We start from the raw sequence: 11,885 nt of genomic DNA on the forward strand, positions 1-11,885 counted from the left end.
GCTTTTTTTCAGCCACTCCCTAGATTATTATAATGAATCCGCTACGGAGTCTGTTTCCTGACTTTCAGCAACATTTCACTATACCTTTCTAGTAATCCAGAATGTGTGGTAAACCAGCATGTTTCAGGGTACAGACAGTTTTCTATAGTAATGTTCTACTTATATAATAAAACACTATGTTTAGATGTTCATATTTTTATTGAAATAGCATGACTACAACATTTTTTTCCATAAAGTTGGCATACATGTATCAATATTCTAAATTATGTAAGGGTTAACCAGTAGCAGTCATGAAAATGCCAGTCTTAAAAATCATCCTTTCAACTGGAGACAGTTTGTAACTACAGTCTCTTCTGTTGGTAATGGTGATGAAGGGTATTCAAATTTTTCACCGAGTAATCTTGATAGCTGGCACAAATCGGTGGCAGGTGGCACTCATGTCCAAGATGGCACTGTGACTCAGCCGAGTCACAGGCAGCGATAATTGTCCTTTTTAATGATGTTAAGCACTATGACTCAGCCGAGCCATAGGCAGAGACAATTGTCACTTTTTATAAGATTTTGCCCTGTGACTCAGCCGAGCCACAGGCAGAGACAATTGTCATTTTTTAATGAGGTTTCTCGCTGTGACTCAGCCGAGCCACAGGCAGCGAGATTTTTCATTTCTTGTGAGTTTATTTCACAAAGACTCCGGGTATATGGATCTATAGTCCAAAGATTGGTCAAGTCCAGGTTGGCACTGTGACTCAGCGGAGCCACAGGCGCATAAAAAAATCCTTTGAGGTGGACCTAGGTTTGCTGGTAATCTTTTCGCCAAAAGACACGCATACTAATTCCTTGGGATGCTTTTCTGAGGAAGAGGTCACAGGAAATTAATTTGACTTAGTCTGTGAGGTTGTTCTTGTTTTCTTTCTCAATGCAAGCTTTGGAATTGCAGAAACTCCAGGTCCAGTTTCCCCAATTATCCGTGTAGAGCTATAATGTTTGAACCACTGAAATCAGTAACAGCACAGGTCATGGCAGATTTGTAATTATGACCACCACTGCATGCAAAAGTTTGTGGTTGTTTGGAAACATTATAGTTATGTCTTGAGCAAAGCAGAGCCCTGCTGCTCATTGCGGTGAAAGTCTAAATAGCGTCAAAGTATTGACACATTTATTTAGTTCATATTTGCCTTGTGTGGAAATTAAGACCAGGATCCTTTGTTCTCTATAACCAGTGCAGCTATGGACAATCCAAGATGACGTCTTATGGTGTTGAGAAGTGGTTATGTATATTATAATGTCCATGGTGTCATGCTGTGTTTGAGATAAAACGAAATGAGAAGCTTAATGAGGTATAAATACAATATCAGATCCTTCACATTTTATACCGTTCTACTTTATAACATTGGACGGTCAATAACAGGAATAGTTACAGATTGTGAACTATTAAAGTCACCCATGGGCCTCAAATATCAAAACTCTAACATAAAATCTGACCTCATTGCCCATAGCAACCAATCAGTGCTCAGATTTTCATCAACATTTTCCAACCCCTCTGCTCTCCTGAGCACTAATCTAAGCTGACAACTGAGATTAAAGGAGTTTTGCAGTGAGAAGAAATTGATCATTAATAATACTCTCGGCACCCCCACCAATCAGGTGTTTTGAGGTGGCCACGGAGCTCCTGCAAGTCATGCTTCCCCCGTCATTCTTGTCACTGCTTTTTACTGTGAAACATTAACACACTTGTAGTGGCGGTTTACAGTATTACAGCCTTTTCCCAATAAAGTAAATGGGAGAAGGCTCTAAAAAACTTGAAGCCGCAGTTACAAGTGTGTTAATGTTTCACAGTATGGAGCAGTAAAGGGAAATTGGCGGGGGTTCTGAGATTCGGACACCCACTGATCAAATAATGATGGCCTATTCTGTGGATAGGCCATCGATTTCTTCTCACTGGAAAACCCCTTAAACTTTCAGGGGAGCAGAGAGATGGGCTGGAGACTGACCAGACAGTAAGTTCATCTGACAGGATGAGCACTGAACGGCACCCAGCAGTTTGTATTGTATTGTAAGACATACAAGCTGCGGAAGACAAACAGTGCCACATTTTTTAATTAGAAAATATGTTTTATTTAATAGAATACATATGCTGCAAAAAAACAAAAAGTCTGCAAAGGTGTCTCTTTTGCAGGAAGGCACTTTAGTAGCCAAGGACACATCTGATACGTCCGTGCTACTAAAAGCTCCAGCTGTCATCTAGTCTGAGTTACTGTAGGTTGAAGGGGAAGAGGATAAACAGCAATTTTGATTTGCAAAAGTTTTGAGCATCAAATAAGGTTTTGTTCGTTGTATTGCTGCTACACCTGCTGCGATAATCCGGATCACAGTCACCATTCTCATCATCGTTCTCACCATTACATATGCAGTCTGAAGACTTACATACTTCACATTGGATAAAACGACGATGGACACAACAAGGTCTCTGAAGATGGAGTGATAACGTTACTTCACCTGCATTGTATGTTGTGAGCCGAGTACAACTGGAATTAGCAGCACAGCGAGGAGTGATCTATGTACATGGCCATAGATTATAATGAGCGGGGCAACTGGGAGATTCTACAGTTCGCTGCTCCTTCACTGCGCCCCATCAGGACACTGTAGATATTATAACAATGGTCTATCTCCCATTGCAGAATACAGGTCACAGTAAGTGGCAGTCTGTAACTAGATGACCACATCTCAGGACAACCATAAAGTTTACAAAGAGGTTTATGGAGATCTAAGAAACTCTCACATTCTTACCTTCTTTTTATTTGGGAGAAGATGCAGCTTTTTCGAAATACGCCAGTAGATGTTTGTGTAATTCCTGCATTGGTGAAGAATAACTGGCGCTGCCTGTAAACGTGTTGGTCTTAGAGGCGCTAAATCCAACTCCTTCCTTATTCTGGCCAAGATGTTTCTCAGCACTTGGAAGATGTTGGAGATGTTCTTTGTCCTCTTGTTGTTCTGTAAAACACATGCAGTCTATAAGATCAGCTGTTAATATAATGGACATTGTTCCTACTCCACCGTCAGCCTGGGAGCGAGATTCATAAAATATTAGGAAATGGCGTAAGCAACAATTCCCTAATATATTGTCACCAATGACACGGTCGACAGGTTTTTATCCACACAATGTAAACTAGAACAACTGCTGCTACTTCTTATAATAACAATCAGTCTCTTTATCATATGAAGAATGGAAGATTCTCGCTCCATCCAATTTATCATCACCAGTGATCAGTAATATCGTACCTACCGAACATCCTGTTTTTGCTGGATTGCCCCATAAAACGCGTCCTGATTTCTCTGAAATGTCCAATGAAATGGACCTTAAAAGGGGTGGGGCTTATGCAAATATAATCCCAAATTGGCCAGTTCTGTGGGTGTTCCTCATAATGGGGGCGTGGTTGAGTAATTTCACATGAATAAGGGTTAAAATGTTGGGAGGTATCAGTAATGTGATGTGATAGGCTAGGACTATAAAGAGGATGATACATATATCTAAATTATTAACATAATTTAGTCACAGATACTGGCTGGTGACCGGTTCATGCAGCTTTACGTGTACTACCCTATTTAGCATAAGATATGGCTGAACCAAAACAGCACTTTTAACTTTTTGTGTCATCCGTATTTCCTCATAGATTGTAATATCTTCTGAGCACGGCCCTCAATCCTCTTGTTTGATTTATTAATTTTTGTAATACTATGTAATTTTATTAGTAATATTGTGTAATATTATAAGGCTAAATTAAAAGATAAAAGCCCTGAGAACTTACTTTCAGAGGTGGTGTCCACATGATATGGGCTGATATTGGTGGTTACATCATTGGATCCAGGCATGGAGCTCTTAGTGTCTTCAATGATGTCTATGTTTTCAGCCCGTCCATGAGAAGCATCATCGGTTATAATGTTAGAGGCGGTGTCCACGTCCTCTGGGCTGATATTGATGGTTACATTTTTGGATCCAGGCATGGAGATCTTAGTGTCTTCAATGAGATCTCTGGTTTCAGCCAGTCTATGATGAGCCTCATCGGTTGTAATGTCAGAGGCGATGTCCACGTCCTCTGGGCTGATGTTGATCGTTACGTCATAGGATCCAGGCATGGAGATCTTAGTGTCTTCAATGAGATCTCCGTTTTCAGCCAGTCCATGAGGAGCATCATCAGTTATATTATCAGAAGCCGTGTCCACGTCATCTGGACTGACATTGATGGTAACATCATTGGATTCAGGCATGAAGATCTTAGTGTCTTCAATGATATCTCTGTTTTCAGCCCGTTCATAAGGAGTATTATCGGTTATATCAGAGGTGGTGTCCACGTCCTCTGGACTGATATTGATGGAAACATCATTAGATCCAGGCATGGAGATCTTAGTATCTTCAATGAGATCTCTGTTTTCAGCCAGTCCATGAGAAGCATCATCGGTTTTAATTTCAGAGGTGGTGTCCACGTCCTCTGGGCTGATGTTGATGGTTTCATCATTGGGTCCAGGCATAGAGATCTTAGTGTCTCCATTGATGTCTATGTTCTCAGCCAGTCCTTGAGAAGCATCATCAGTTATAATATTAATTTTGTCCTGACGTTTTTCTGAAACACAGAACATTGAAATGAGAAATGATAAAATAAAGTTGTTCAGTGTAATTTATTAACCGTTTACAGGTATTTGAAACCCCCTGAATGGCACAATAATCCACGAGAATAAAAAAAACACAATCTCTGAAGCTGCCTCTACATTTAGGATTCCTTCACTTTTCTTTGTCGATATGACGGATCCCCCCAGTTTCCCTGTATAACCATGTTCCCGGATTAATGATCATGGCAGCGAGATAGAGAAACCGATCAAATACACAATCGTGGACCAGTGGTTATAATGAGTGTTGTATTGAATAATCTATAAAATGGAGGATTTTTCTGTAAAGTGAAGCTGCACTTTTACCTTTGGTGCATGTAGGAATAACTGTATGTGATGGTGTGTAGTGTTATGTCACAAGACGGCAGATCGTTACAGAGAACGGCTTCGGATGGTGTGAGGAGCGGGAATACTCCGTCCTCGCCAATAAGAGGCGTTCATTGGGAAATACATTGAGATACAGTGCGCAGTTGTGATGACTCCAGTGACGTTACTAAAAATGTTCATAGATTAGGTCTTTTTTTTTAGCAAAAAACATTTCATTAAATGAAAGAGTCAAACCAGAAAATTCCCAGTATCCAAGTGATAGAAAACCCCCCTATAAATGGTTCTATGTAGATAGATATTAATATGTCACATTGTTATACCGTATTTATCGTTGATTTGGTCGCTACTCTCTCTACTTTCATCGATGGTACATTGGGTCTCAACATCTCTCTTGGATTTTTTCTTCATCGATTTTCTATATAATTGTAATAAGGGAAGTAATATTGTGGATTAGTGACATGAATCATCTCTGTTTTCTGTAGAATGTGATAAAGCCTAATATATTTCTTCATTTTATCTATTTCTATCTGTAGAATCATTACCCCCAAGTCATTTTACATCTGTGACAATCAGCAATTCTTTATATTATGTACACAGAGGTGTAATGTTCCCCCATTAGACCACCAGGGGCGCACAACTCCAGAGTGACATGTTCATGAGCCACAAGAAGTCTACATTGTAATATTCCCATTACTGGGTCATGTTATAACTAGAGGAGGTGGTACAGTATTTCCTATATAGACTCCGGTGTAGAACATATATATGGCACTGAGGAGTTATGTGCTGGAGGAACCTGGAAGGAGAACACAATTACATACCCTCCAATATCCAGAAGTGCAAATACATCCCAGCATCATAGAGAAATAGAATATGCTGTTTATTCCATTATATCCATATAACAGTGCCATGTCATGGGAAACATTGCCCTGTTATATGGATGTAATGGAATAAGCAGAATTTTATTTGCACCAAGAAGATCCTGAGATGCTGAGATGTATTTGCATTTATGGATGGTATAGAATTGGCACCCCAATGATCATGGGCAGAGCAGGACTGAACCCCAGTGATGACTCTTTTACCTAAAAACCTCCAATATTCAGATATAAAAATAATTACACCAGTAACAGTCGCCCACATAAGAACCTACCACAGGTGACCCCATAAAGCATCGGCATGTTTAATATCTACATGCCCGATCCTTTGTTCCCGTGGGGATGTATCAAGTGTTCGCCTGACCGCCATATGAAGTGTATGGGCGGCTTAAGACTTTCGGGGTAAGATGGCTCCGTCACATGTCAGGGCTTTGCACTTCAGAGAATTTGGACTCCACTGTTCTAATACAACATGAAATCCGGGCAAATCACAGACAGATATTTTGTCGTTATCCTTTTGTTCTTCTATATAGAGAAGAGAGTGAAAGGAACTGCAGAATATTCTTGTGAAATCTCTGGTTTGTGAGTAGACGGCTGGGCATGGAAGTCAGTATGGTAAAAGCAGGACACGAAATCATTATTTACAATACTTACTTATATCTGATGTAATGGACGAGAGAAAAAAACATTCCAAGGATGAAGATGGCGACAACAGAACCGGCAGCAGCCGCAACGTATTTATTTTTAAGTAGAGAGATGACGGTAGAAGCTGCAGAAGTCACAATGAATTTATTCCAAAACGGTATTGGAGGCGCAGGAGTAGTGGTATGTACTAGAGAAGAAGGAGAAGCAATAAGTGATCAGATAACTTGTCTACTATAATTAATTATTATTATTACTATTATTATTACTATTATTATTATTATTATTACTATTAATATTATTATTATTATTATTATTACTATTATTATTATTATAACTATTATTATTATTACTATTATTAATATCATCATTATTATTATTATTATTATTATTATTATTATTATTATGATTACTATTATTATTATTACTATTATTATTATTACTATTATCATTATTATAACTATCATTATTATTACTATTATTATAATAACTATTTTTATTATTATTATTATTAATAATAATAATAATAATAATAATATCCCTTTGATACAAATTTTGAATCCAAAATTAATGTCCCCAAGATTGTCAGGAAATGTCCTTGTTCTTGTTTGTATGGGATGTAACCACAGTGTAGTGTCAGTGATGCAGCATTGGATATGAATTAGCAGTGGCTGGATATTTACCATATAACCGGACCCTACATAGATATAGTGGGGGGGATTTATTAGGACTGGAGTATCAGATGGCAGTCTTAATGTAAAGAGCTCTGGAGTAAGATGTGTCTTAATAAATTAGGCGCATCTCTGATTGTCCATGTGTCAAATCTACTTAAACTTGAGCTGGAGTAGATTTGCGCTATGATTTACGCCTCTTTCTGTGGTAAATTACAGTAAGTTTGTCGGGCCGTGGTAGGCTCTGCCCTTTCTGTGGGGCCCCATCCACTTTTTATTAAAGTGGCATGAGTGGCGCTAATGTCTTAAAAGTCATATTTTTGTTGTGCAAGTTGCAATTTTTAGACCATTTGCGATATGTCCATGCTAGAAAACTGGTAAAGGGCAAATAATAAATTGCCCTTTGTATTGAGTTTTGGGCACTAGTATAAAAGAAAGACATAGTAGAGCTGGAGCGTGTTCAGGAGTGGGTAACAAATACATTGAATGGTTGCACTGCAGTACCCAGTAATATGATTAAATATGGGGGTTTTAGTTTGGAAAGATAAACAGTTTAGGGGTGATCTAATAACTATGTATAATATATATTAATGGACAGTACAGAGATCTCTCATTGTCTTTTTATATCCAGGCCTGTAAATAAGGGGCATCCACTACGTCTAGTGGAAGGAAGGTGTCACCATCATAATATACGCGGATTCTTTACTGTAAGAGCAGTGAGACCATGGAACTCCCCGCCACGGGATGTTAATTCATTGAAAGATTCTAGCCTGGATGCTTTTCCTGAAAGATCTAATATTATAAGGGATCTGTACTGGATCGCTGGGGATGGGGCATTAATCCTTGAATTTATATCCTGATCGCCATATTTGGAGGTGGAAGGAAAATGTCTCCGGCCTCATAGGGGTTGTTTTTAATGAGAACCTTGCAGGATATTTGGCTGAACTAGATGGATTTATGTTTTTTCAATCTTACTCGCTATGTAACTATGTCACTTACCTCCACAATCCTGAGGTCCTTGGCACTGCTCCATGCGGAAGAAACATTTGTCTTTTTGGTGGGGGCAGCCTTTGGTGACATAGACCACCCGAATACCAATGCCTGGCAAAAGGAAACATCAATTAGTTGTGTGAAAACACGGAAACGTCTCCCAATCTATCAGTGTAATTCCCTGTAGTCTTCTAGTGGAAGAGACGTAGCCATAAGAGATCTCAGAAATGTCGCTCTACTAACATATACATTGTATACGGCGCCTCATTGATTTATTCCCATAGGATCATTTCCTCTGATCATGTGACTGTGACAATAGAAAGATATAAAATCCAATCACGTGCGGAAAATTCTGCAATGATCATAAATGACCCCCCCAGGAATGAATATAATCCCATGTATGATCATCACCGCCACAAGTCATCGCTATTATTCCTTGCGGGGCAGGAATCACATTCGGCTGGGTTATGAGAACCTGGAAAAGGGAAAACATAATGGGAGTCACACGCCGAAATTACCGGCAACTCACATGAAAAATCGCCCGTTCTATTTATCATGTGACTTATTAATAATCCGCGGTCACTTTACAAATGTGACATAACAGTGATAACCTGTTATCTGTAATGAAGCGGGTCTGTCCCTCATGAAAGGACTTGGACCCTATAAGACCTCGTTCACACACTACAATAAGCCCAGTATGATGACTACACCGCACATCCGGTCATAGTACACAGAATAACACGTGAAAACCCAGCAAAATACAAGAAGGAGACCACCAAGCAACCGCTGAGTATATATTAAGCCCCCAGACCAGAAAATGATGATAAGATAAGTCAGATCTCAGTTTTATGTTACTTACCGCATGTTTTTGAGCAGGGACCATATAGAAGATCTCCTCTGATGTCTAGAAAGTAAAAAGAGACATTAAAGAACAACTCTACGGAGAAAATGAGAAACTTCATCTATTCCCTATATCTCTTCTGTACACCGCGCCAATGCTCTCCTGCTATATCTATTAGTGAGTGTATCCGGCATGGACAGGACAGTATTAGGCGGGCTTCACACACACTTGTTATTCAGCTTTTTAAAACTCGTGTAAAAATAACCCGTTGCTTCAAGCCTTTTTAGTGGCAATTTTAAATGCATTTTTAGAGGTAATTTTTTATTTTGTGACATTTGTACGTTTTTTCTGGTGTTTTTGAAGTCCTAGAGAGAAGTCTATGGATTAAAACACCAGAAAAAAACAAACAAAACTAGAGCACGCTGTGCTTTGAAAATATGTGTGAATCCAGCCTTAGACTTCCATGTGTAATCTATAGGTTATTGGACTGAACACTGGATCAGTCCTCTCAGATTATTTACCTGTTCCTACTAGTATTAGGCCTTATTCAGACAAGCGTATATGAAAATGAATGGAGCTATTCACACATGCTGTTGTTTTTCGCATAGCGTGTGTTTCCGTTAAATGAAACTCACTGCATGTCCTATTTTGGTGCGTATTTGCGCACCACGCAGCCCATTGAAGACAATGTGTGCGTGAAAAAAAACGGACAGCACGCGGGCGACATACGTGTGCTGTCCGTGATTCAAACAACAGATGCAAGACAAATTATGAGAAAAATACCGGATGTCAAACGGAACTGCAACGCAAGAAAAACACTACATATTTTATGCGCGCAAAACAGACACGCTCGTGTAAATCTAGCCTTAACCCCATATTCAGTGTATATCTGGTGATGCTCTTACCTGTGCTTATCCTATTCCTCGCACCTGAGTCATATCTGCGGATATCGATAGGAGCGCCTTCCACAGACGCTAATAGCACATTCACAATTAGAAGAAGTCGAAACAGCATTTTGCCCTGGAGTATATCTCTTCGTGTGTATATCCAGACTAAGTCTCCCACTATAACACCGTGTAATTTTCCTACAGATTCCGTGACATCACAATTGTACACACATCACGGGGAGCAGCATACAGCAGTGATGTCGCAATGCGGTGATGTCACAATTGTACACACATCACGGGGAGCAGTATACAGCAGTGATGTCACAATTGTACACACATCACGGGGAGCAGTATACAGCAGTGATGTCATAATTGGGGATCAAGACAACAACTAACAAGAAGAAGCTTCATCCATCTTTGTCTGTGTAATATTACTAGTCTCTGAAACACAGATCATAATAAAGCATTACACCGGTTTCATGCTGGAATATGAGCATCATCAGGGGGAGGGGCGTAGTTAAAGTGTAGCTAAACGTTCGACAAACTTCTGACATGTCATAGTGACATGTCAGAAGTTTGGATTGGTGGGGGTCCAAGCACTGAGACCCCCACCAATCGCTAGAACAAAGCAGCTGAAGCACTCGTGTGAGCGCTCAGCTGCTTTGTGTCAGTTTGGCTTTTTCCGGAAAGCCGATGTATTAGAGTACGATAAATTTATTTATTTACATTTACACTTTGGAAACGTTTGTGTGAGATTTACAGCAAGGCAAGCGTAATCTCGTTTTAAATGACTTTTTACAGCGTAATCTCGCGAGATTACACTTGCCTTGCTGTAAATCTCACACAAACGTTTCCGAGGTGTCAGGATTCTGAATAGACATCACGTCCTGGCTGGAGGTGATGCCTATTCATTGTCAGGACACTTCAGTAACGTTAATGTGTGTGTGTAAGTGGCTGCACATAGTGATCTAGAAAGATTACTATGTGCTGTGTAAATGAATGGAGAGAAGTGTATGACGCTGATTGGTCACTGATTGGTCAGCGTCATTGTCACGAAGCGGGTTAGTGGACCCACTAGGCCGTACCGCCGTAGCGGGGAGGCAGCTGGCCAAACCACAGGAAACCCCAGACTAAAGGGATATAAATGAACAGTCTGTCTTCTCCAAATAACTGACACAATAGACTGAGCGTGGGTATAAAGTGGGGGTAGGCCACAGCTTTATTATTTATAGCATGGAGGGAAAAACCTTGTCCGCAGCTAAAACCGTAAGATCTTGATCTCGTTGACAATAACCGTCACCTCGCGTGCCGCGCCACCGCTGCCGCGGTGGGCATGTCCTAGTTGATACGGCAGGTGACTGTACTCCCGTCGTCCCTAGCTTGACCGGACAAGGCCCCTCCACACCGCCAGCTGTGACTAGGAACAAATAAACAAAGGGACAAAATGAATAAAATATAATTTACACACAGAACACAAAGGCACACTTGCCAACCAACCAAGTTACATACATTAACAGAATTTGAGCTGACAGAAGACTACAACATTCTTAACAATGTTACAAACCCTTGAAATACAACTTCTCAGGGCGGGCGGGCGGGAGGGTTCCTTCCACGATCCAAAGGGGGGTCCAAGAGGAAGCAAAACCCCCGTGAAGCCTAATTTATATGGGTGGGAGGATACTCCCAACAACCCCACCCTACACAGGGGATAAGCCTTAAGGGGACATACCCTATAGTCACCAGCTCCCAAGCCTAAACAGCATGGGAGCTGTGAGAAATACAATGTCCCGCACAAGGGTACCTGGATAGTCCAGACCGTGGCCGCAGGTCTGGCACAGATGGAGATGGCTGCAGCAGACAGCGCCAAACGTGGCGGATGACACAGGAGCCTCAAGTTGCGCCAGACGTGGCGGATTCCTCCGGACGTGGCGGATTCCTCCGGACGTGGCAGATGACACAGGACGTGGCAGATTCCTCTGGACGTGGCAGATGA

At 40.7% G+C, this 11,885-nt stretch overlaps 1 protein-coding gene across 1 annotated transcript; it reads right to left on the minus strand.

The window, feature by feature from the left end:
• Window positions 1-233: 233 nt before the first annotated feature.
• On the minus strand, window positions 234-8,267 carry LOC142661513 (uncharacterized). The gene is made up of 6 exons (XM_075838923.1): window positions 8,174-8,267; window positions 6,516-6,693; window positions 5,310-5,404; window positions 3,807-4,619; window positions 2,788-2,991; window positions 234-1,299 (listed from the first exon to the last, which is right to left on the minus strand). Exons 1-5 carry the CDS (start codon window positions 8,205-8,207, stop codon window positions 2,795-2,797), a joined length of 1,317 nt encoding a protein of 438 aa, XP_075695038.1. The 5' UTR covers window positions 8,208-8,267; the 3' UTR covers window positions 234-1,299; window positions 2,788-2,794.
• Window positions 8,268-11,885: the final 3,618 nt, after the last annotated feature.

This window comes from Rhinoderma darwinii, chromosome 10 (genome assembly GCF_050947455.1).
Source record: "Rhinoderma darwinii isolate aRhiDar2 chromosome 10, aRhiDar2.hap1, whole genome shotgun sequence".
NCBI lineage: Eukaryota > Metazoa > Chordata > Amphibia > Anura > Rhinodermatidae > Rhinoderma > Rhinoderma darwinii.